This window comes from Electrona antarctica, assembly GCF_951216825.1.
Source record: "Electrona antarctica genome assembly, chromosome: 6".
Taxonomy (NCBI): Eukaryota; Metazoa; Chordata; class Actinopteri; order Myctophiformes; family Myctophidae; genus Electrona; species Electrona antarctica.
In genome coordinates this window covers 7,167,746-7,193,644 of record NC_136811.1, presented here as the reverse complement: position 1 = coordinate 7,193,644, position 25,899 = coordinate 7,167,746, and the positions used below count along the sequence as shown (strand labels likewise).

The 25,899-nt window shown below is 42.8% G+C and overlaps 1 protein-coding gene across 11 annotated transcripts in view; it reads left to right on the top strand.

The window, feature by feature from the left end:
* LOC306924708 (uncharacterized protein) overlaps positions 1 to 25,899 on the top strand; it is a 66,706-nt gene that overhangs the window by 22,114 nt on the left and 18,693 nt on the right. For 10 of the 11 annotated variants that reach the window (XR_013790198.1, XM_079503319.1, XM_079503318.1 and 7 more), the window contains 8 exons: positions 445 to 534; positions 1,211 to 1,291; positions 2,213 to 2,329; positions 18,255 to 18,344; positions 19,030 to 19,083; positions 20,336 to 20,461; positions 20,692 to 20,781; positions 25,115 to 25,237. Coding sequence is in view for 10 of the 11 variants with exons in the window: in XM_079503319.1 (XP_079359445.1) it covers positions 445 to 534; positions 1,211 to 1,291; positions 2,213 to 2,329; positions 18,255 to 18,344; positions 19,030 to 19,083; positions 20,336 to 20,461; positions 20,692 to 20,781; positions 25,115 to 25,237 (771 nt within the window). In the remaining variant the exon portion in view is untranslated. The remainder of the gene's footprint in view (positions 1 to 444; positions 535 to 1,210; positions 1,292 to 2,212; positions 2,330 to 18,254; positions 18,345 to 19,029; positions 19,084 to 20,335; positions 20,462 to 20,691; positions 20,782 to 25,114; positions 25,238 to 25,899) is intronic. The other variant, XM_079503325.1, reaches the window with a different exon arrangement.

The window sequence follows — 25,899 nt, the reverse complement described above, 5'->3', positions numbered from 1 at the left end:
TACGTGAGCCTGTTTGTTAATGTTTTCAGATACATAATTTTAGCGTGCTGATTAAGTTTAACATGACTTACACTGGATGTCATCTTGAATGAGACTAAAAACAGAGTAGTTCTGTAATCAAATGCAGATGTGTTCTGGAGAAACTGCAGCAATGGGAATAAAAAAGGTGAATGTAATCAAGATTTATTTATATGCATGTGGGCCTCTACACGTCATCGTTCACGTTTTCGTTCAAAGGAAGTAATTAAAATTGGCGTTTTATGGACTTTTGCTATACATATACCTAAATTAAAAATGTCTCCTTGTTTTGGCATCTATTGTTAGGTATGCCCATATGATGACATGCTCTAAAAGTGTTTAACCACGTCTTTAACCACTACTAGGCCATCAGAGCCCCAGAATACTTTTCATCTCTAATTCTCTCCTCCATTTACTGTGCAACAGGATGCGAAGATTGAGGCAGAGGAATTCAGCAGCAGGTTGGATCGAGAGCTCAACTTATCACCACAGCCATACCTTGTGCCTTTTCTGAAGGTGAGACCAAACGGCTATTAGCTGACCTGACAGACCACCAGAATGTACCTTGTGTGTGTAGTACGTGACGTGGACAAAGTCAAATATGACAACATTGTGGTGCGCTGTAAGCTCTAAGATTGGCTGTTTTGGATAATCTTTTAAAGAAATCTGATGTATAAAACCAGGCTAAAAGTGATATTATTTGGTTAAAACAAAAAGGTTTTAGTTAAAAAAAAAGATGTCTCAGCTATTTCATAAACGGAAAATGCCTTTTCAGTTGTTACACCCGATTCATACATTCAGGAGAAGGAACCCATTATGAGCTTGAATTCAAAAGTGTTCCAATGAAAAGAAATTGGTTTCATCACTAGATTATAAATTAAGCATTGCACTCCCGCCGCCGCGCTCTTGGGGCTCCATTTTCGCCACCGCTAAACCCCTTATCTCTAAACTTTTTTGCCTTTTTTTACTATTTTGCAAAACATTTTTGAACAGTTCAACTAGCCAATCTACATTGACACGTTGTGAGCTTGTAGACTGGCCATTTTAACTATTCAAAAATGTTTTCCAAAATAGTAAAAAAAGGCAAAGAAGTTTAGGGATAAGGGGTTTAGCGGTGACGAAAATGGAGCCCTTGGTCTCTTATCTCCTCCCTCTTCTCACCTCCGTCTCGCTCTCTTTCCCATTTCTCCAGAGAATCCTCCCTGCGCTTCGTTTGTTGACTCCAGACTCATCAGCCTTCATCCAGCAGAGTCGGCTTCCCCTAACCACCCAGGCAGGGCTTTGTGGTGTTCAGTTTAATTCTGGCATTAATTGTGTGACTAACATCGTCATTGTGTTGGACATGACATATAAAGCACATCTTCACGCCACGGTTCCTGGAAATGTTCAATTAATTTGAAAGTGCAATATCCAGGCCCTGGGATAGTAATATAAATGTATAATTTTGTAAAAGATTTGGAAATGTAATGTAAATCCGACAAAATCTTTTTATTTTTATTTTTTGAATTACACCAAATATATGAAAGTAGAAATTTAAGGTGACAGCGCCTGGGTGCGGAAAGTTTGTGGTGTGTGAAGTTTGCTTACATGTCAGTCATTTAAATAGTTTTCAGTGGCTCCTCTGGGAAAAGTATGTTGTCAGTTTCGACCGGTTGACAAAGACCATGTCAATAAAGTTACAGTAATGGTCTCTCTCCTTTCGGAGAAAGTGACAATGAACATACCAGAGCCATAGACTAAGACCGAGTTACGACAACTCCGTTCACTTCATGGGGCAAGTCCAATGGTGGCCCTACGGCCCCTACTCAAATCAGTGCTGTGAGTAAATGTTTCTAACCATGGCTCATTGTTCCTGTGTGTGTACCCAAAAACACTGGGTGCTGTCCTAAAACCTCTTTGGGAACCAGAGAGCTCTCATGGGAGTGTGGTAGAGCTCAGCAAAACATTGTATTGAGTAATATACCTGTGTTACTGCAAATTGTGCCATGCTTGATAACGGTATATGAATTGACCCAACAAACCACAACCATACCATATCAATTAATGGACTGGTTTAACGATTCGACAAACTGATTCTTCAACCACAGACATCGTCATGGGTTTTTGCTTGAGTTTTTTGTGTATAGTTATGTAGCTACATTTGCTACATAGTATAGGGACTTGATTAGATTTTTTCCCTTTTTTCTGTAAGCAGGAGATTCTGGAAGATGTGAAGAAGTGTAAGAACTTCCTGTTGAGGATGATCAGGCTGGCATCAGACGCGTCTCATGAGACCACTGCCATCGTCAAAGACCTGGTTAAGAACCTGCTGGTATGTGTCTTCATTTGATCGTTTGACCCCCACACAAGGAAATGCGGTGTCCAGTGTGAAATGGATCGGATAAGTGGTTCTCCATAACCGGCCTGCTCGTTAGTACGGCCACTTGTGTCTTGTGAAAAGTTCATCCGATCCACTTCACATTTGGTGTGTGTTGCTGAGGACTGGAGGAAGTCCAGTGGACAAGGAGTGTTCTAGGATGAAGATTAAACTGTCTTATTTCTCTATCTGGAAACTTTATGAAGCTTATTTCTATTTTTCTTCAAAGCTTTAACATACAAAGAGGAACCGTTGGTAGTCACAATGACACTGGACTAATGCTCTCATTGTGTCAAAGTCAAATACGTTTCTTTGTCTGTTCTAGCCAAGTAACTGGGAGTTAATGTTGGATTGGAGAGTGACAGGAAACGGGGAGAGAGAGGCAGGAAGTGACGCGTCCCCATTTTGACTACCCACTTTCGCACCAGTGAGGGGTGGATGAGTTGTGAAAACTCCTGCATCTGATCATCCATTTATTCCATTAGATTATTAGACCATAGACCATTTTATGATTTTATCCAGAATTAAACATTGTCTGAGGTAAATGAGTTATAATGTTTTAGTTATTTCAAATATGCTACTCGCTGTGGGAGGCGGCCTTTTTTCCGACACCCAAATAGCCGACGGGGCAATGGTCCGACAGTGTCGAGGAAGAGAGAGAGAGGGGGAGGAAGAGAGAGAGAGAGGGGAGAGTTAGGGAGATGCGTGTGTGTGTGGGGGGGGGGGGGGGGGGGGGGAGGGTGCTCTAAGAAGTGTGACTTGATGCCCATTTCAACGTAGTAGGCCCTGATTAAATTAATTTTGTTTTACTTTCAGGGATATTATATATATGAACACACCCACACACATAATGGAAAGATAATTGATACCCATTGAAGTAATTAACAAACTATTATAGGCATATACAATGGCTTAGTGAAAACATCTGCAGAAATCCTTCATGTTCCATGTTTATATACATCTGCTGGTGCAGGGGGTGCTCAACTGCTGATTCACATCCACAGAAAAGCGTCAATACTTTTTCTAGTGCTATGTTGATTGCCCATTTGTATACGATGACACATAATATATAATATAGGTGCGTATATATAATAGGTGTGTAACGAATGACTACATTAATCAACAATACTTTAAATCTGTTAATTTAAAATAGCTACAAGCTCACTATAGTTGTGATGGGATAAAGTAGACCTTTTAAGTAGTTACCATTACTTATAATTACCATTACCCTAGCTGTGCATAAGCACGTTTTCTATAGATGTCTGACAGACATGACAGCGCTGGCCTGCTTCAATGAGCGCCCCGACCAATGAAATTAATCACATAGGCTACTTACAAATATTTATTTAAAAACCAAACAGGCCAACAACTTAAAAATTTAAAGACACACTGTGTTGTTGTAAATCCCTCTGGGTTAAGAGCTTCTCTTGCAACACAAAATGTAATAGTACTTTCAAAATAACATAAAACAGTTAAGGCTATATTTACATTTACGAAACAAAATAAGGTGCACCAAACTTCAAAAAAAGAATAAAAGGGACATCTTGTGTCACAGCAAATACTGCAAACCTTCAAAATAAAAAGGGCAAAAAGTAAGTAGTAAAAAGTAAACAAGTTAACACTAGCGCGTCGGAGCGGTCTGGCTGACCGATTTTAAAATTTTGAAGTGGATTTTCTTTGCCCATGAAGTCCTGAGAAAGTTCCCCTTGCATGACTTTTTCTAAATGTTCGATTCAAACCATCTCTGTTTTTTTTCCATCTGAAACGTTTTGGAAATATGATTTTAGACATAATTCTACTAAAATGTCTGCTCTTTTTCGGTCCGTGGGACCGCTCTTAGACTCTCACCCTTTCTCCCCCGCAAGCAGTGAAGTTCACACCTCCCTCCCGGCTGGAGACGGGCATTGTTCAAGCTAATGTGTCATTTGCATTCCAACTACTTCCACATGTATCTAGGCAAACTTACATTACGAATGTACATAAACTAAATGTTGTTTTAGATGTTATATTTGTTATATGCGGTTTGCAGAAATAACGATGTCTGACTTTATTTCTCGAAACGGAAAAAGAAATATGGTGTGTGGTATTGTTTCCACCAAGCGCATAGCTCAATAGATATAAATTAAGGCTGTCAAAGTTAACGCGTTAATCGTGCGTTAACTCAACGTTTTTAACGGCGTTAATTTAATTAACGCGCGATTAACGCACGGTGAAGTTTGACAGAACGGTTGAGAGACGCATGCATCTGAATGCAGGCAGGCAGATTCCAATAGCCCCGCCTCTCTCTCATCCCCCCCCCCCCACTCTCTCTCTACCAAAATTTCCCACACTCAGTCCGGACTCCGGACCGTCAGTACTATAGGGCTGCGCACAGTTGAGCTGTGAGCAGAGGCTGAATGCCTCCGTTCGGCTCGTTATTAATTAATTTGCTTCACAATGTGTTAGATCAGAAGCTCTTTGAAGTGGGCATTGGGCAAAAGCAAAACTCTGGCAGTTTTGGTTGACAAACATAGTTAGTTAGTTGTGGAAGCTTGATGCTAATCATGCTACACAGACCATGCTAATGAGTGCTAAAGCTAATGTTGACTTGCAGGAGAGAGGGGCAGGGGCTTGTGTGTGTGTGTGTGTGTGTGTGTGTGTGTGTGTGTGTGTGTGTTGAGTTTATGATTTTGTTTCCCCCTTCCATGGCATTTGCAATAAAGCAAGCATTCTCCCATGTTGAGTATTTAAAACTTGAAAAGACCACCAGTGGTCCCTGAGGGGATTCCAGGTGGCCCACAGCTAAATGATGGAGGGTTGGTAACCAAATGAACCCTTATAGATCTTTAACTCTCAAGAGTTGAATAATTGTTAAACAAATGCATTACTTAACTCTTTGAGAGTTTCATGGATTTCTATATAGTTTTTAGACTTCTCTATGGCAGAATGGCGTTTTTGAATGATTTATTGAAAATTCTCTGTTGTGAATGTGTGACAACGAAAGACCTTCAGAGAAAGCTTGACTTGTCTGCTTCCAGGAAAAAAATGAACTGAGTTGATAAAATGTTTAGTTCTTGTGTTGGAAGCCATTTAAAAGAGCCTGCATTTACACTGTTTTCTGTTTCTAGGACAACAAAAAAAGTTATGACCAGTTGAAGTTTTATTTTCTAAAGAACTTTTTTTCTGCTGGGCGTACACACCCATGCCATATCTCATTTTAAAGGGTGAGTTGTCTAGTTAAAAAAAGAAAAAGAAAAAAGTTTCTCACATGTACCACTGTAGATATTTTGCCATCTATAAATAGCATGGTCAGTCAGGACCAATCTGACCTATCCAGCTAAAAGTTCCCATAGCTCTGCATTGGAACGTGATAGAAACTCAAATTCTTTTTTGGGTAAATGTAGACATTCTAACGCACATTTTGATATATACCATGTCTACATAGTCTTACCAGTACCTTGTATATTCATGCATGAATCTCAAAAACCTGTTACGAAGAAACACAGTTTTGATAAAAAACACATCCAAGGACATTGTTTTGATATGACTTGGTGCCCATGATATGTATCAAAATATAGACTTGAATGTATACTGCATTATAAAAAAAAAATTGGGTTCTTACCATCTACAATTACAGAGTAAATCACAGTTGAAACTCGCTTAGTCAAACCATAAACCTCAGAATAGTGTAAAAATAGCCCGACAGGTATCTCAAATTGGAAAAGTGCACTTTTATTTTTATTTCTTCAGAACATAACCAGAACATAAACATTATAATTTAAAATAATTACAGAAAATAAATAAATACTAATGCAATACATAGTGTACATACTGTACACTATTTTGACGTTGACATTGTATGTGTAGGCTATACAGGGTACAGTTCTATTTGACGTTGACAGTGTGTGTGTAGGACACTGACCCCCCCTCCCCCCCTGAACCACCGGAGATGAAGCAGCTTAGCCGCACTGTTACACTTACACTATTTTGACGTTGACATTGTATGTGTAGGCTATACAGGGTACAGTTCTATTTGACGTTGACAGTGTGTGTGTAGGACACCCACCCCCCCTCCCCCCCTCCCCCCCTGAACCACCGGAGATGAAGCAGCTTAGCCGCACTGTTACACTATTTTGACGTTGACATTGTATGTGTAGGCTATACAGGGTACAGTTCTATTTGACGTTGACAGTGTGTGTGTAGGGTATACAGGGTACAGTTACAGTTCTATTGACGTTGAGGGTGTAGACTTTCAAAATAAGACAGAAAAAAAGAAAAAAAAAGAGAACAGTTATTCAAAGTAGTGCTTGATATTCTTGTCCTTGTGGTAAACGAAGAAGCATGGGAACAAACACAAGGGCACCTCACAATCAGGGCAGTAATACAGGGTCATATGCCGGAGTGGTCTACCATTGGGACCGTTACTGAGCAGGTGGAGCCTGCAGGTTCTCTTGTCAATTCTCACTGGCACATGGCCACGCAAATGCACCTCAAGTCTCCTATTCTCGTCACCTGCTCTTGCCCTATATGGACGATCACCCCCCACTGCCCCCTCCGCCTCCTCCTCCTCCTCCTCCTCCTCCTCCTCCGGCCTCCCTGGTCTCAGTGATGTCCACCTCTCCACCACCAACATGATATAGTCCAGGAGAGTTTTTGTCCTGCCCTGTTTGAGTTTGTGCAACACGAACGCATTGTACATCACCATCTGAAACATGTAAAAGACAAACTTCACAGGCCACTTGTAGGACTTACGGGCAAACGGGTAGTAGGAGATATGTTGGTCTAGTTTGTCCACACCATTCATGTACTTGTTGTACTCGTTGACACAATGTGGCTTAATTTTTTTATCCCTGACTGGCTCGCCTGGCGTCACTCTGGCTTTCTTACGCCTCTCAGTGACTGTGACCATCGTGTGTGGGTGGATGGTGTTTGACAACCTTCTTGTCCCGCCAAGCCAACAGCATCACCCCGTCGTTGTTGTGGCGCATCAGAGTCTCGCCCAGCTTCATGTCGCCTGGTTTGCTAAGCCGCTTCATCTCCGGTGGTTCCCCCCTGTTCTTCCTCATCGTCCCACATACATGGGTTCCCAAAGACAGTAGCATAATACACCTGTTCACTGAGTTGTACAGATTGTCCATGTACAAATGGTAGCCTTTGTTGGACAACGGTCCGAGAAGCTCCATCACGGTCGTGTCCAGCCCACAGCCTACTCCGGTATATGGCTTCATGTTCCAGAGGTAGCCCGTCGCTGAATCGGCTAGGCAGTAGGATTTAATCCCCCATTTCACCGGCTTCAACGGATTATAGCACTTCCAAGCCAGTCTTCCCTTCCATAGCATAACACCTTCGTCGATGGATATGTTCTTCTCTGGGGTGTACATGGACTGAAACCGGGCCAGAAGGTAGTTCACAAGATATCTGACTTTGTACATGCGGTCCGCTGTGTCTGGAGTCTCCTGGTCACTGAAGTGAAGGAACCGCTTGAGCAGCAGAAACCGGGTCAGGCTCATGGTGCGCCTGAACTGCTGTGTCTCATTAGCCTTACGCCGGGACCAGTATGACACAAGGGTTGGCTTCCTCACAAGGCCCGTCAGGAAAAAGAGCCCGAAGAAATTCTTCAACTCTATCACAGAGACATCCGTCCATTTCTTCACTGTGGAGTGTGGGAGTGGGTCCTGGATCTAGATAGATAGATATATAAGTTAGATTTATTTGCAGAAATTACAACAAAGTCATCAATTTGGGAAAACATCAATGTGGAATATACACAATACACACCATTGCGATGGACTGCGCTGCATATCTGTTGGTCTCATCGCAAATATACTGGAGCAGCTCATCGGTCAGCAACAGCTCAAAGAAGTCCACTGGATCACTCTCTGCACTGAGGTCACAGTGAACACCCGGCTCTCCAGTAAACGGGATGTCCTGTGGCTCCCACCCACCAGCAGACCACCCTGGCGAAGCCGTTGAGTTGGCATCACCTAAATTACAGGAATACACAATTATTAGCATAAAAAACATTGTTTTTATTCATGTAGAATACATCTGGTGGAGCTGTAACATGTGATGAGACTATAAAATGATATACATGATTTTGTTCTGTGCATTGTATTTATACCTGCTTCCATGGGCACAGGGGCAGCATCTGCAGCTGTCGAGATGATGGGCTGTTCATCATCTGTAAAACAACAACCATTTCAATCAATTAGAGGCATGGTGTAGCGTTCTCCATAGTGCCAAATGCAGACAGACTTTAGCCACATCCACAAGTTATTTAGCTCTCTAGTTACTCACCTCCATCCACATCACTGTTCACCTCATCATCGTGCCACTCCTCATCACCCGGTTCAAATATGTACAAATAAATAATCATTTAGCTGGAGTGCACGCTACAATTACATTCCTTCATACAAAAATGTAGCCAATCACATACGAATTGTGGCCAACACATCCATCTATTCAGTGTTGATCCATTTCAGCCAACACATTGTAGCCAACACACATCAAAGCAAAGCAAAGTGTCCATCGTTGTATCCCCCCCCCCCCCACTGCTACAGCGGTGGAGTCCTAAGCGAACCAATGGGGCTTTCAAATAGATCTGTATTGAGCTTGCATGATGATCAAATGAACGTATTGTACCGTGGTTTATATGCTATATATTATGAGAAATGTTCCATTACTTTTTTCCCCATCTATTCAGTATTGTTTTATCGTTTATTATGATCCCTGTTTTTTTGTATTACTTTTCCGCGCCGCATGATGGCGGCACGAAGGTGCCGCCATCATGCGGCCATGCCGCATGATGGCGGCCTCCTCCTGAAAACCTTCATCATCGTCAAAATACATTTTTTATATGATAGTTTTATCGTGCATGCTACATAATCCAAATCATTTATTTCTAGCGATCATCTTATATGATTTTGCCTATAAGCCACGGTACAATACACTATTTTGATTATCATGCAAGCGCAATATTATATAGATTTAGTAGTATAATGAATTAGCTTAGATTTGCGGCCTGCATTACACCACCCTTCCCCCAGCGGCGCGGAAAAGTAATACAAAAAAACAGGGATCATAATAAACGATAAAACAATACTGAATAGATGGGGAAAAAAGTAATGGAACATTTCTCATAATATATAGCATATAAACCACGGTACAATACGTTCATTTGATCATCATGCAAGCTCAATACAGATCTATTTGAAAGCCCCATTGGTTCGCTTAGGACTCCACCGCTGTAGCAGTGGGGGGGGGGGATACAACGATGGACACTTTGCTTTGCTTTGATGTGTGTTGGCTACAATGTGTTGGCATTTTTCGTAACAATGTTTCAGACAATAAGATTCTTACCATCGAGCTCATCGGGGGACGGTTCGGCTCCATCGCTGTCTCGAAACGGCTCAAAGTCCTCTTCGGAGGAAGATTGGGGGGGGGGGGGGCGACAAACCCCTTGGAAAACCTCGTAACCCGTGTAGATCGGCGGAGCACGGTGTCGTCGCTCGAGCCAGGCCGGGGAGAGGGACCGCTAACACTGGGCGCAGGCTTGGGGCTAGTAGATGCAAGAAGGCCGCGATCCTGCAACCCGCTGCCACCGGGCTGGGGACCGGGCTGGGGACCGGGCGAAGCCGCTTGCCTGCTCTTCTTCTTGACGGGGGACAAGAGCTTCACATCGGGGACGACAGTAGGCTCGACATCGGGGACAAGGGGCTTAGCATCAGGCCCGGGGGGGACAAGAGGCACCACCGCATCTCCTGGCTTCTCTCCGTCGCTACCAGACAACTCCTCGTCGGTCTGAGGTGGAAGAGGATCCGGATTACGGGGCCGGCCCTTCTTCCCGACGAAGACCATGCGGAGATGTTCCTCCATGGTTGTTTGGCGCACACCACCAGTGGAGGTAGAGGGAAGGGGAGATGGACGCTTTTTGGAGCGTTTTTTTGGCGCCATGTCGAACTACACTCACTGACTACTGACCGACTACACTCGTAATCTACTATATAAACTAACAAGACGTACAGACAAACCAACACTCAACCAACAGACAGACACACACTAAACAGGTAAAAATAAACACACTAAACTAACGATCTAAAGCTATACTATACACAGATAAGACGGTAAGACGCGGACACTTTTTTTTGGTTTTTTTTTGTTGTTTTTTTGACAGACAAAGACAGACACAGACAACAGACTACTAACTAAAGAATCTAAACTAAATATAAACCTAAATTACTACAACTAACTACTAATATTACTACTACTACTACTACTATTACTACTACTACTACTACTGCTACAAAACTCGCTCAATCAATACAATACTACTCACTCACTTTCGACACGCACCATAGACTACTCCAAAACTGTCTTCCCCACGCAGATCCCGGGGGGGTGGCCAGGTTTTATAGCAAAGGATGCAGGTGTGTCACGTGACACGGGTTTTATGGGTAATGTAGTTGGAATATAAGCTCAGGAGTTTAAACAGCGCTCCGGAGGATGTTAATATGGTTAGATTAATAAGAAAAGCTGAAGACGCCAATTGGCGTCATTGATCATTTACGGAATTCTGATGAAGACGCCAATTGGCGTCTTTCATCTTCTAAGGGTTAAAGTTAATTTACAAGAAGTCTACACAATTAGAGAACTTAGAAATGTTTTTATTTTGATCAACATACAGCCTGTTATCTCTCCTAATGGTACCCAAATCAATACAGTTCTTTAGTTTGGGTCTGGAAGGCTAAATGTCATCAAATGGTGGTCCGTGGCTCAAATGCAGAATAAATAATGGACCTTGATATGAAAAATCTTAAAAACCACTGATTTAAGGTATATTTAGAACGGATAAAAAATATGCGATTAATTTGCGATTAATCGGCGATTAATCGGCGATTAACTATGGGCAATCATGCGATTAATCGCGATTAAATATTTTAATCGACTGACAGGCCTAATATAAATACATGTTGACTATACACGCCATCTTTATAGCATAATTATGTAAGGTGGCGATGATAAAAATTAATCAATTATCCTGGAATAATAAAGTTTATAGCGCGGTCTGTTTGACCCGACCGACATTTCCTTTCCTTGGAGCGAGAATGCTTGCCGATGCGCGATGCCAAATAAAAATGACAGTGTTTGAAATCAGTCCAACCCGATAGACGTCCCGAACTTCTAAATGTTTTGTCAGTCAGAAGAACAGTTCTGTCCGTCCTTCTTTGTCTGTAAACTTTTCTGCACGCGACCAGTGGAACTGATTTCCACGCATCACGGCTCTCTTTTTTTCTCTCTCCCTCTCCCGTGGAGAGGGAGAGAATATCCAAGTAACTGACGGTGAGGTATGCGGAAGTGCATTTTAGATAACGCTGTAGCACTATTTGTGGCAGTGATGCGTCACATGACTTGATCTATCCTATGGTGTATATATAAACCGTGCTGCTGCTACGGACCTCTCTGCTTGCACAATAAATCAAATATATATAAATTAAATCGATCATAGGAAGGCTAGGCCAGGCTTAGCCTTCCCAAAAATTATGCTGGGTATTTTTAAAATATATATAGGCTAATATATGTGCGCAGCATTATATAGAAGGCTAGCCGCTCCCAAACTCCCAACTCCTTTGTCTGTAAACTTCTCTGATTTGCACGCACGCACGCACAGCTCTTTCCTTTTTTTGGCACAATCAATCAAATATATATTAATTACATCGATGTTTCCCCCTCTATATAAAAATGACAATATATAACTAATGTCGTATTTCGTCTGAGCAATGTGCCTGGCTCTGGCAATAACGTGTGGTAGCCTATTTTATTGGCTCAATACAAAGTCGGACAGTGTTTGCTGCGCAAGGGTATTCAATATAGCGCTCACACCGTCACTATAATTATAGTTTGGTAAACTGAAATAAAAAATAAAAAATAACTTGAGTTGTCCTGTCGAGTTGAAACTGCTGCCTTGAATGTAACATTTAGAAGACAATGGCAAGCCGTCAACGGGTGCAGAGAGAGGTGTGAAGATCATTAGACAGTGGGGGAGAGAATGGCCAATCAAATATCACGAAAAACACGGTCATCCTGACCGTTAGCCGTCATAGTAGTAGTGAATTTTTTTCAGACATCCTAGTGTTAAGGCTTAACATTTACAATAACAAATAAGGTGCAACAAAATTACAAAAAAAAAAAAAACCTGTAAACCTAAAAATAAAAAGGGCAACAAAGCAATTTGTGTAAACACGGGTAAGCAATGTACAAATTACTCCCCAAAAATTGCAACATTAAAACAACAGACACCTTGTGTCATAAAAGGGACAACAACGTAAACACAATTAAGGATAGAAAGATAATAAGTGACCAAGGTTGTAATCAAAAATATCAAATAAAAAATAAGGTCACATAAAAAAATAAAATGCAGGACGTTGTCTTCCTGGAGCAGCCTGAAGATCCCTGTGCAGTCTTCACGATGATATGGACGAGTCACCTGTAAAGTAACAATAAACACAATTAAAAATCAGGAGTTAATTTCAAGCCATTACTCATGGCAGATATATGCAGCGACTCTCCTATGCAGAGCTATGTGTGCCACATTTTGACAAAAATATATTTCCCTCCCTCAATTCAGACCGTTTTATTTAGTTTTTTTGTATTACCTCACCTCATGTAAATGTCTGGATTACGTGACGCACTGCATTCCAGTAGTCACGGTGGTCGAGGCGGCCCCTGGCGTAGTCACGTTTGATGCGTTTTTCCAGTTTTCGCCACTTCAGGCGTCTTAGTGGACCAGGGTCTCCGGCACGGGCGGCACGGGCATGGTCTTCCGTCTGGCGCTGTTCGTCCTTTAAGTAGGTCAGGAACACCCAGATGTTTGGGTGTCTCCGCTGCAGTGCCAGATTCCACCTGTGGTGAAATGCTGAAGTCGATAAAAGTAGATTAGAACAGGTGGTGTATTTTTCGGGACATCTCAGTGATAGCGAGTTTTTGTAATTGTGTTATTTAAAAATGAAATAGAAAACAATTATTAGGCCTACATTCAACGCTGTTATTCGTGCGGTTGGAGATGTCACGTTCGTACACATTCCATAACGGGATGGGGAATCGACACCCATCTCTGATGTAGTTTCTGTTCACATAGTTGATGAACCTCTGGAGTTTACGAAATCTTCTCTTGAGACGGGCTGTCGACCTCGAACCAGACAGTCCTGCAAAGGCGTCTGCCACAAGGTCTGGTGGGAGGTACCTGTAATAGGATTAACAGAAAGACATTATTACAATTGAATTTAATCGAAAACAAGGACAAGGACTTAGAGCAGTAGGCTAAATGAAAAAAGACCGTTAGCATATGTAGCCTATATGGTGCATGCTTTTAAGTTTTTATTAAATGAGAGAGAGACAGAGCAATGGATATAAATACATACCCAATGGCCATTATCTTTCTGATGCATTTTCGCAGTTCATCATCCCTCCGATATTTGACCACGAGCCCCAACCTTTGGACACGCCTCCAGAGCGACTGCGTGAAATGGAAGTAACACGCACTTCGCGTTGTGCGTGGGAGCTCAGTCTCCAATGGGCTGAGCATTGATGCCTCGAAATCCAATACCACTCTTCTGGGACGCCAGCGATTGCCAGTTATTTCCAAAACTTTGGCTTTCACATGTTGGAGAATGGCCCGGTAGACGCCCACCTCCTTGCTGGTCGTCAAGCACATCACAAATGGCAACACCCTGTCTTCTCTGTACCTAAAATAGTAAAAAAGAAGTCACAATTAAATAATGTAGGCCTACACTAATTTCTCTCTCTCTTATCTTTTTATTAAACACACAAACATGTAAGGGACGAGGCTTATGCAACTTAGCTCTGTTAGTGTCTAGCCAAAATGCATGATTTTTCCGGAGGGAGCCATATGTAAAATACCGTAGAGAGTATTTTTTGTCAAATGTCAGGCTTGCATCACAAAGTGAACAATTCGGTACATTATGGTAGGCCTACTGTGATTATGAAACATTTAGACAACATTTGAACACTGATCATAAGTTATAATTACCTTCCGTGAATGGTCAAAAACTGGAAGTATGGTGCTGGACAGGATTTGAAAGTGCCATCGATGAAAATCTCAGGGCATCTGTGAAGTCAGTAAAAATACAATTTAATGTTAAATTAACATCAAATAGTGTCATAGCAAAATTAAGATATAGATAATATGGTTAATTAAATTACCGGCTCAGTTCTCTGTAGTTTCTGTCAGTGGCAAAAATGGCAAACTCCCAGTCTCTGTCTAGGAGCGACAGGAAAGGCTCTTCTGCCCAGGTCTGTGCCCACGGTCCGGCGATGTCCACGTCTCCGACCACGGCAGGAATGGCCGGTAAAAGTCGTCGTCTCATTCGTCTCATATTGGTGGAGACCGTGTAAAACTCAGGGAGCGCTAAGTGTGGCCTGTCCCGTCTCGCGGCCCGGACCGCCTCATCGTAGACGCGACGTACTGGTTTGGTTGGGTCTGCACGAATCAAGGCCTCAAGTCTGTCCCTAAAAGCAGTGTCATGAATCGCGTCATCATCGGGCCCGTGATTGTGTCGAGGAGGTTGCGCCAACACATTGATAACGGCATTTCTTTCGTTGACGTCAAAAAAATTGGTCTGCATAAAAACATTACATGTTTTTCGTGCACAGCGCCAAAAGATTTTCTGTTCTCTTTGTTTGTTGCGTTGATACCTGTAGCCGTCCAGGATTAAGATTCGTCCACCGCGCGTGCCTGCCTGGATGTAAGCCATTGTGAAAAAAAAGTTTCTAATGAACATCACAGATCAGTACAGTATATATGGGCTAATGAGTGGCGTTTAGGGCGTATCCACATTCTTTTGTTTGGAATTGTCCACGCCCGTAAGGGTTGGGGATAGGTGAGATGGTAGGCTAATTATTTGCAAAGATTGTTCATTTTATATCAAGTTCAATTCATATTAATATAACGTCTAATTATTGGGGGAATTGCAATGTATATAATTACATGCAAATGTATTTCTGTCAAAAAATGATTACAGAGGATTTACCATATTTAAAAAGAAATAAAACATTATCTGGTACAGTGTTCCTTGATGAATCTTTATTTAAACTAAAGGTGAACGAGTTCAGCTTGATTATACAAAGTAAAGACGAGTTGCAAATGGTCGCCTTGCAGGCCAAGCGGGCCGCCTCCTCTGGGCGAGTGATTTCCCCCCGTGGGATAATATTACTTTTATCCTCTATTTCAATATAGCCTGTATGCTTGAGCATTATGCTACTCTAACCTTCCAGGCATACAGTGCTGTGTTTTCATTTATGAGCTAACGTATGACATTTGCATGCAGTGATAAGTGATTAGGCCTATGCCTTTTGTCCAAAACATCAAACACATGTGCAGTTGCAGACACAACAGATAGTAGGATGTGGTTCTTCCGTTTTATTCAAATTGAGAGAGAGAGGGAGGGAGGGAGAAGGAAATCAAATCAAATCAAACTTTATATAAAGCACGTTTTAAAACAACCAAGGTTGACCAAAGGGCGGCACAGATAAGTGGCAAAAAAGACACAGGCAAGAAAACACACAATGCAAACAAGAATCACAATCGGAAATGTTGACATGATGCAGGGAGCAAATAAAAGCATGAAAGGTTAAAACAAACAAATAAATAACATTACATTGAACCAGGGATTAAAAGCCAGGGAGAAAAGTTGAGTCTTAAGGTGAGACTTAAAAACATTTATAGACGGGGCAGATCTAATATAAAGGGGGAAAAATAAAGGAGAGAGAGAGAGAGAGGCTACACCCCATTCCCCCCCCCCCCCCCCCTCACCTCATATCCCCAAGTTCAGTGTCTCAGACGTCCTGTGTGACCAGGAACACGGACTGTAGAAAAGAACAATATGGGTTCACACAGAGCTAGGCTCATCACAACCTAGTGAGCTTGCAGATCAGCTATTTTCAATGAACAGTGTTAACGTGGAGATCAATCAATAAAAAAACGCACCGGATCTATAGAGGTAGGCCTATTATATAGTTTGGCGCACGTTATATAGTTCGTTACTTAATTACTTCAATACGGTAGGCTACTGCGCTGGGGTCTGTGCATTAATCATCTTTCCATTATGTGTGGGGGTGTGTTCATATATATAATATCCCCGATAGTAAAACAAAATTAATTTATTCTACAAGTTGAATAGGCCTATACTACGTTGAAATGGGCCATCAATAAGTCACACTTCTTAGAGCTTCACACACACACACACACACACACACACACACACACACACACACACACACACACACACGCATCTCCCTCACTCTCCCCCCTCTCTCTCTCCCCTCTCTCTCTCACACACACACACACGCACACACACACACACGCACACACACACACACACACACACACACACACACACACACACACACGGATCTCCCTCACTCTCCCCCCCTCTCTCTCCCCTCTCTCTCTCTCTTCTTCCCCCCTCTCTCTCTCACACACACACACACACACACACACACACACACACACACACACACACACGCATCTCCCTCACTCCCCCCTCTCTCTCTCTCTTCCTCCCCCCCTCTCTCTCACACACACACACACACACACGCACGCACACACGTGTGTGAGCCGCTCCCACGCACGCACACTCACTTGCATTGCCTCCGCATGCACGCAGTCACTTGCGTTGCCGTTGCGCGCTGCGCGCTCGGTCTCCCGTGTCGGACTATTGCCTCGTCTAAACATTGCCTCGTCTAAACTACGGTTTTCAGACTATTGCGGGAACTTCTGTCTTGTTAATATCATGTCGGAGTAAAAAGACGGTATTTCGGAAAAATACAAAAAGATACTCCTATGGAAAGGCTATATTATTTTACTTATATTGACCAATTTAGTAGGCTTTAGTATAGCCTGTGTAAGGTTTAACCTCGTCAGATCATCCCCACATAGCGTACATTTACGAGAAATTCAAAGTTTCAACACCAAAGTAGGCTAGTGGTAGTTGTGAATTAGCAAACTGGACATTTGGACTGAATGTTTCCTGTATCCTCGTGTTGGGCTTCTGTTTTCGCCGAAGCTTTTATTTGTGTTGTTTCTCATAAGCGCAGCTCTGTTGTGCTTCACGTTCCACACAGCCTTCTGCCTTGACTTCTGTGTGCTGACTGCTGCGGGCCCGGTGTGGGCTAGCCCCTCCCACCCCTCACTGGTGCGAAAGTGGGTTGTAAAAACGGGGACGCGGAAGAGACACACAGCAAAGGTCGTTGGGCTCAGGAATGGAACCTGCATCTTGCTGTCAGGCTGCATTACAGCTTATATGTGGTATACGCCTTAAAAGCCGGGTGAAATAGCTAATTTGAGCATTTTATTTTGAAGTTTCAGCCTGAAACAGCAGGCTGTGTTTCTGAACCAATCAGAGCGGTGCATCCCTTCAGGCGGTGGGTCGTTAGTATGCGCTACGTGAGCCTGTTTGTTAATGTTTTCAGATACATAATTTTAGCGTGCTGATTAAGTTTAACATGACTTACACTGGATGTCATCTTGAATGAGACTAAAAACAGAGTAGTTCTGTAATCAAATGCAGATGTGTTCTGGAGAAACTGCAGCAATGGGAATAAAAAAGGTGAATGTAATCAAGATTTATTTATATGCATGTGGGCCTCTACACGTCATCGTTCACGTTTTCGTTCAAAGGAAGTAATTAAAATTGGCGTTTTATGGACTTTTGCTATACATATACCTAAATTAAAAATGTCTCCTTGTTTTGGCATCTATTGTTAGGTATGCCCATATGATGACATGCTCTAAAAGTGTTTAACCACGTCTTTAACCACTACTAGGCCATCAGAGCCCCAGAATACTTTTCATCTCTAATTCTCTCCTCCATTTACTGTGCAACAGGATGCGAAGATTGAGGCAGAGGAATTCAGCAGCAGGTTGGATCGAGAGCTCAACATATCAATTCACCCATCTTTTCTGCCTTTCTTCAAGGTGAGACCAAACGGCTATTAGCTGACCTGACAGACCACCAGAATGGACCTTGTGTGTGCAGTACTGGGTGATATGTCATGGACAAAGTCAAGTGATATCATTGTGGTGCGCTGTGAGCTCTAAAATTGGCTGTTTAGGATAATCTTTTAAAGAAATTGGATGTATAAAACCAGGCTAAAAGTGATATTATTTGGTTAAAACAAAAAGGTTTTAGTTAAAAAAAAAAGATGTCTCAGCTATTTCATAAACGGAAAATGCCTTTTCAGTTGTTACACCCGATTCATACATTCAGGAGAAGGAACCCATTATGAGCTTGAATTCAAAAGTTTTCCAATAAAAATTAATTGGTTTCATCACTAGATTATAAATTAAGCATTGCACTCCCGCCGCCGCGCTCTTGGGGCTCCATTTTCGCCACCGCTAAACCCCTTATCTCTAAACTTTTTTGCCTTTTTTTTACTATTTTGAAAAACATTTTTGAACAGTTCAACTAGCCAATCTACATTGACACGTTGTGAGCTTGTAGACTGGCCATTTTAACTATTCAAAAATGTTTTGCAAAATAGTAAAAAAAAGGCAAAGAAGTTTAGGGATAAGGGGTTTAGCGGTGACGAAAATGGAGCCCTTGGTCTCTTATCTCCTCCCTCTTCTCACCTCTGTCTCGCTCTCTTTCCCATTTCTCCAGAGAAATCTCCCTGTGCTTCGTTTGTTGACTCCAGACTCATCAGCCTTCATCCATGTGAGTCAGCTTCCCCTAACCACCCAGGCATGGCTTTGTGGTGTTCACTTTAATTCTGGCATTAATTGTGTGACTAACATCGTCATTGTGTTGGACATGACATATAAAGCACATCTTCACGCCACGGTTCCTGGAAATGTTCAATTAATTTGAAAGTGCAATATCCAGGCCCTGGGATAGTAATATAAATGTATAATTTTGTAAAAGATTTGGAAATGTAATGGAAATCCGACTAAATCTGAAAGTAAAAATGTAAGGTGACAGCGCCTGGGTGCGGAAAGTTTGTGGTGTGTGAAGTTTGCTTACATGTCAGTCATTTAAATAGTTTTCAGTGGCTCCTCTGGGAAAAGTATGTTGTCAGTTTCGACTGGTTGACAAAGACAATATCAATAAAGTTACAGTAATGGTCTCTCGACTTTCGGAGAAAGTGACAATGAACATACCAGAGCCATAAGACATAGAGTTACGACAACTCCGTTCACTTCATGGGCCAGTCCAATGGTGGCTCTTCTACATAGACTTCTTTTGGCGAATAGTGACAAAGGCCTGAACCGGAAGTTTACGGAATGCATTGGAGTCTATAGGCTTTACAGTGACAAACAAGTTACATGAACCACGTGACCGGGCTGTTTTCTGCCCCCCTCAATATCGTAACTATGTCTTACTCTACGGCTCTGGGGCATGCAACTTACAGATTGTAGCTTTCATTGAAAGTGGTATGAAATAGTAGATAGGTCTGGTTGAAACCCCAAATAATTGCTAGAAGACATTTGTCAATGGATTCTATTACTATCGGGTGTAAACTAGAAAGGGCCAGGCATCGTTTTCAAGATGGGGGCCGAGCCTAACTCGTTTGCTGTGTTTTTTGAAAACCTTATACCCATACCTAACACCATGCCAAAATTTTAAAAAAAATACTTACTTACCAAGTGTGCACAATTGTTATGATTTATTTAAGCTCCCTCAGCAGCCATCGTGGACGCATTCTTGAAAATGATATGCCTTTCTAGTTGTTTGTTTTTTCCCAAAATTGTTGTTTAGCACACCCAATAGTAGAATAGGGACCCAACAAACCCACAGCCATACCATATCAATGTATGGACTGGTTAAACGATTCGACAAACTGATTCTTCAATCACACAGAGTGTCATGGGTTTTTGCTTGAATATTTTGTGTATAGTTAGTTACTAGCTACATTTGCAAACCTAGTATAGGGACTTGATTAGATTTATTTATTTTTTTCTGCAAGCAGGAGACTCTGAAACATGAAGTGGAGAATTGTAAGAACTTCCTGTCCACCGTGATCAGGCTGGCATCAAACCGGAAACACTCGTCTGAGACCACTGCCAACGTCAAAGAGCTGGTTAAGAACCTGCTGGTATGTGTCTTCATTTGATCGTTTGACCCCCACACGAGGAAATTGCTCCCAATTATATTTTTTGATCGCACAGATTCAAATTCAGGCGCATTTGCGACCCAAACGGTCGCAATTTCGAGCCCTGATGATGATATGATGATATGCTCTAAAAGTGTTTAACCACTACTAGGCCATCGGAGCCCCAGAATACTTTTCATCTCTAATTCTCTCCTCCATTTACTGTGCAACAGGATGCGAAGATTGAGGCAGAGGACTTCAGCAGCAGGTTGGGTCTAGAGCTCAACATACAACTAAGCCCATCTCATCTGCATTTATTCAAGGTGAGACCAAACGGCTATTAGCTGACCTGACAGACCACCAAAATGTACCTGTGAATGTACATGTGTGTAGTAGTGGGTGACATGTCATGGACAAAGTCAAGTGATAACATTGTGGTGCGCTGTGAGCTCTAAGATTGGCTGTTTTGGATAATCTTTTAAAGAAATTGGATGTATAAAACCAGGCTAAAAGTGATATTCTTTGGTTAAAACAAAAAGTTTTTAGTTAAAAACTAGAAACACAATTTCAAGAAATTTGACTGGGTGCCTGCAGCTCGCCAAGTCTGTGCAGCATTTGGACAATGGACCCTGTAAGCGTAAATTTGGTTACATATATACTCTCAGAGTGTGATTTTTTTTTTTACATTTTGGGAAGAAAATAGCTCTTTGCAATGTGAAATGCCACCGAATGTAAGGATTAATCCTTTTCCTTGTCTTTATTATGGGCCAACTTGTGAAAGCTACATGCTTTTATTGTGAAGGGTCTCAGTTCTTACAGCCTGCAAGCTCACAGCCTCACAACCACAGCCTACAAGCTCACAACGCGTTGCGGACGCAACGCGTTGTGAGCTTGTAGATCAACTATTTTCAGCATGGAACACGTGTACGACGAATAATAAATCAGGCATCACTGCGCTTCTGTGGAGGGAGGGAGATATATTTTGTTGGCCGAACGAGGCGATCATGTATGGACAGTTGGACACATACACATACCTCATCAACGCAAAAATAACAAGCAATTGGAATCTATTTTCCGTGGCACATTATAAACACGTTTACTTTACCTCCTCAGTGTTTGGGTCGGGACATGTAGGACTGTATGTGTCTGCTGTCTGCGTGCATATGCGCGCTGCGCGCTCCAGTGAAATTGTGCGGCTTGAGAAAGATTAGTTAATTTGTGTTGGATAAGGGCTTATTGGTGGGTTTTCCGCTAGATATTAAGGACTGATTAGGGTGTGTTTTAGCGGGGGTTTCGCCTGGAAGGCTCACTCACTTTTGAACGAAGTTGAACTTGAGAAAGTGACGTTCACACACGCCAGAAATGAACGCGTTCACAATGACGTTCATCAGGTAGAAATACAGTACGTTCAGCCGAAATAGGAACGTGTTCGTGAACTATCGTTCTTTGAACGCGTTCGGGTACATCACTGCCATTTGGTTACAAGTGTCTCTCAGAGTTACAGACTGTGTCCATCTATTATACAATTGAAAAGGTGTGCCCAAAACGCTGTGCGCAAACGCTGTGCGCACGCACAGGAACAAAAGGCACCAGCTACTACATCACTGACACACTGCAACACACACTGCAACAACCCACTAAACACACTAACACGTCACAGACTTACCCTCCGCGTCGATCCGCGGCTATCTCCTCATGTCGCGCAGCACGGCCACACTCAACATCACCCGCGTAAAAATTGTCATTGCACTGCCACTAAAGCCGCCTCCCGTCCACACTCACAAACAATGAGTAAATAAACACACACACAAACACGCCACAAGCACCGACACCCCCGCCTAATTTGTTGCCAGGTCTATGAAAACAAGCCCAGAAAAAATGCCATTCAACACGCTACTTACAACTCGCTTACAATTCCCGGACCTGGCAACACTGCATCCTGTTTTCCCATTGGCTACGGTTGCTACAACACGCATTTGCACTGCATGCTGGGAGCAACACAGCTTAATGCAGGCGTCACCAATTGCTGTGCTACATCCCCCTCATGTTCTCACCACCCCGTTCGGCTACACCACACACACTAACCTACACAATTCTCCACATGCAACACAGGGCCCTTATTGGCTAGCCCCCTCACATGGCGATCCCCACGCAGCAAAACACAGGGCAGCCAGCCACACACACACACACACACACACACTCATTCTAACTTGGATGGACAGCGCCGCGATTACATACACAGTTTACCATACGTCCTCTTTTGGGGGCCTGTCCGGCCAGTCCGGGTGGTTTTATAAATTCCTTCAAATGTCCGGGGTTTTACACGTATCGCCTGTAGTGTATCGCTACGCTCACAGACCATTCACACCAATGTGTATTACAATGCACTTTCAATGGTTCGTAGTGGAAAAACACTGTGAGAGGTGGACTTTCAGCCCGAACCCCGGAATGTGTATTCTTCATAACTCTGCATGCGCTGCACGCTGACACCACTACCACTGGTCCCGACCGCAGATCAGAGAAAGGCTCGCTGGCTGCTCCGCTGTCTGCAGATAGACAGACAGCGGAGAACTATCTCATCATTGACATGCAGAAAAAGTAGGCTGCTGTTTTCTTAGCTTTGTGACTGACCAATGAGAAGCACATTGTATTGTCTGCAAAGGAACTATGTGTCTGTCACAAATACAAGTTCTGTCCTGCAAGCCCATGTCATGTCAACACAGACAAGGCAGCTGTGCGCGCGGTGAGTCCTGCAAATTATAATGACCCAATATTATTTTGTACAACCTAGCAAAGCATAAAATATGATGGATTGGAGAATAGGCTGGTCTCTCTTTTTACAACAGATAAGCCATTGCATACAGGTTCTCAAACTTTTTAATTTCAAGGACCCCCATAACTCTGAGAGTCAAACCAAATGGACCCATAAGAGTCCCATTTGATTCCATTTCTACAGTATCAGAGTTAAAAGTTAAAAAAGACTCCATTTGGTTACATTTGTACACTCTCAGAGTTACAGACCTGTAAGGGTCCATTTGGGTCCATGTGTTACACTCTCAGAGTTACAGACCTATAATGGGTCCATTTGGAACCCCCTCAAGGAACCATGAGGGTCCCTGGATCACACCTTTCAGAGCCACTGCTTTAAATAAATACATAACTAATATAGAGCATATTTGATCCATTTATTGTTAGGCTATAGATTCTTTTGACATCTCAATTTAACAGAACCGCCCACGCACGGCACATGCACGACGTGCACGACGTGCACGCGCATGTGCACATCCACATGCACGCGCGCATGTGTCCTCTTTTTGGTAATTCAGAATATGGTATGCCTACACAGTTAAAATAATGCAAACACGCAAATCGCACGAACGACTGCGTCGACACCTGGCGTGGAACAAACGGGACGAACCGAGGCGCATATATGGATAAGAACAACAACACTACACGCGCGCGCGCGCACGCGCTGCAACACAAAACAGCTGCATAAAACGCGTGTCACTGTGGACTTCTGTATCTGTGGACTTCTGTATCGCAACGCGGGGCAACGCAACTCTGGGATGAGCGGGCCAAAGGCCCGCGAAATTCTAGTTTGGTTACAAGTGTTAAACTCTCAGCTTTACAGACCTGTAAGGGTCCATTTGGTTACAAGTGTTAAACTCTCAGTGTTACAGAGCTGTAAGGGTCCATTTGGTTACAAGAGTTAAACTCTCAGCGTTACAGAGCTGTAAGGGTCCATTTGGTTACAAGTGTTAAACTTTCAGCGTTACAGAGCTGTAAGGGTCCATTTGGTTACAAGTGTTACACTCTCAGAGTGAATGACCTGTAAGGGTCTATTTGGTTACATGAGTTAAACTCTCAGAGTTACAAACCTGTAAGGGTCCATTTGGTTACCCACAGGATTGCGCCCAGGGGGGTGGCCCGGTTCCAACGAGCCGCCCCGCGTCCGAAACGGTTGAGAAATGACAGAGTTATGTGTTTCCTCGATTTTCTCCATTGACTTTCAATGTGTATGTGTGTGTGTGTGTGCATGTGCACACTGACAATGTGGGGGGAGCTGAAGCTGGAGCTGGAGCTGCTCCTGGAGGGGTCTAACGTCAGCTCACGTAGACCAGGAAGAGTGCAGTGTCAACAATGCATGGAGTGTTGCTGTCACATCATCTAGAAGCACACCATTCCCGGCCGAGCCGCACGTTTTGATGTATATATTGCGGGGCTTTGGTAAACCGTGCGGCCGGCCATATAGGTCAAACTTTGCGGATAGAAAGATGGATGATGTTGATTAAAGGTCCCCACACAGCGCGATTTCGGATTTTTAAGCTGCGTTTTTGGTTTTCCGACGGAAAACGGCCGGTGTGCAACCACCTTAAGTATGGCGGATTTCAACCTGTGTTTTCTGCCATTGCATGGCAGGCACCCATAAAAAAGGTATCAGCTATTTCATAAACGGAAAATGCATTTTCAGTTGTTACACCCAGATTCATCCATTCAGGAGAAAGAACCCATTTTGAGCTTAAATTCAAAAGTGTTCTAATTAACATTTTTTTTGTTTCATCGCTAGATTATAAATTAAGCATTGCACTCTCGATCTTGGTCTCTTATCTCCTCCCTCTTCTCACCTCTGTCTCGCTCTCTTTCCTGTTTCTCCAGAGAATCCTCCCTGCGCTTCGTCTGTTGACTCCAGACTCATCAGCCTTCATCCAGCAGAGTGAGCTTCCCCAGTTTCCCCCGCCCACCCCTCAGAGACAGCCTCCCCCGCCCACCTCTGGCCTGGTAAGAACTGCTGCCTTTTGCTGGAGCCATTGCTTTCCTCTTTGAAACTTCAATTGACTTGTAAAATTCTTCGTACTTCAATGAGCACGCTGCCGAGGCAGGGCTTTATGGCGTTCAGTTTATTTCTGGCAATAATCGTGTCACGTGTGGCTAACATCATCATCGTGTTGGACACAGCATACTGTATAAAGCACATTTTCACAGTTCCTGGAAATGTCAGTTTATTTGACTGTGCGATATCCAGACCCTGGGTGTTTATATAAGAACTTAATCACGCATCTGTCAAAATTTAAATAAATAAATAAAAAATAACTGCCTGCACAGAACTGTCATTCACATTCCATTTTTTTTACGAGAATTATTTGATGAGGCTGAATGTGTGAATAATCTCATCAAATAATTATCCCTGGGGTCATGTAAGCACAGTGTATCAGTCAGATATGTTCTATCCTATTCCAATTGAATATGATTGACTTCCAAAACTTGCCAACCCTGGGTAGCCAACCTGCTTGTATCTGAATGCTTTCAAATGATCCAAATGTGCTGTATTTGCTGTAACATCCTGTATGTAGCCTTGTGAAATGTATGTAATTATATGTATGCAATTGTATTATAATTATGTAATGTTATGTATTTACATAGTTTGCATTGATCCTGTTTGA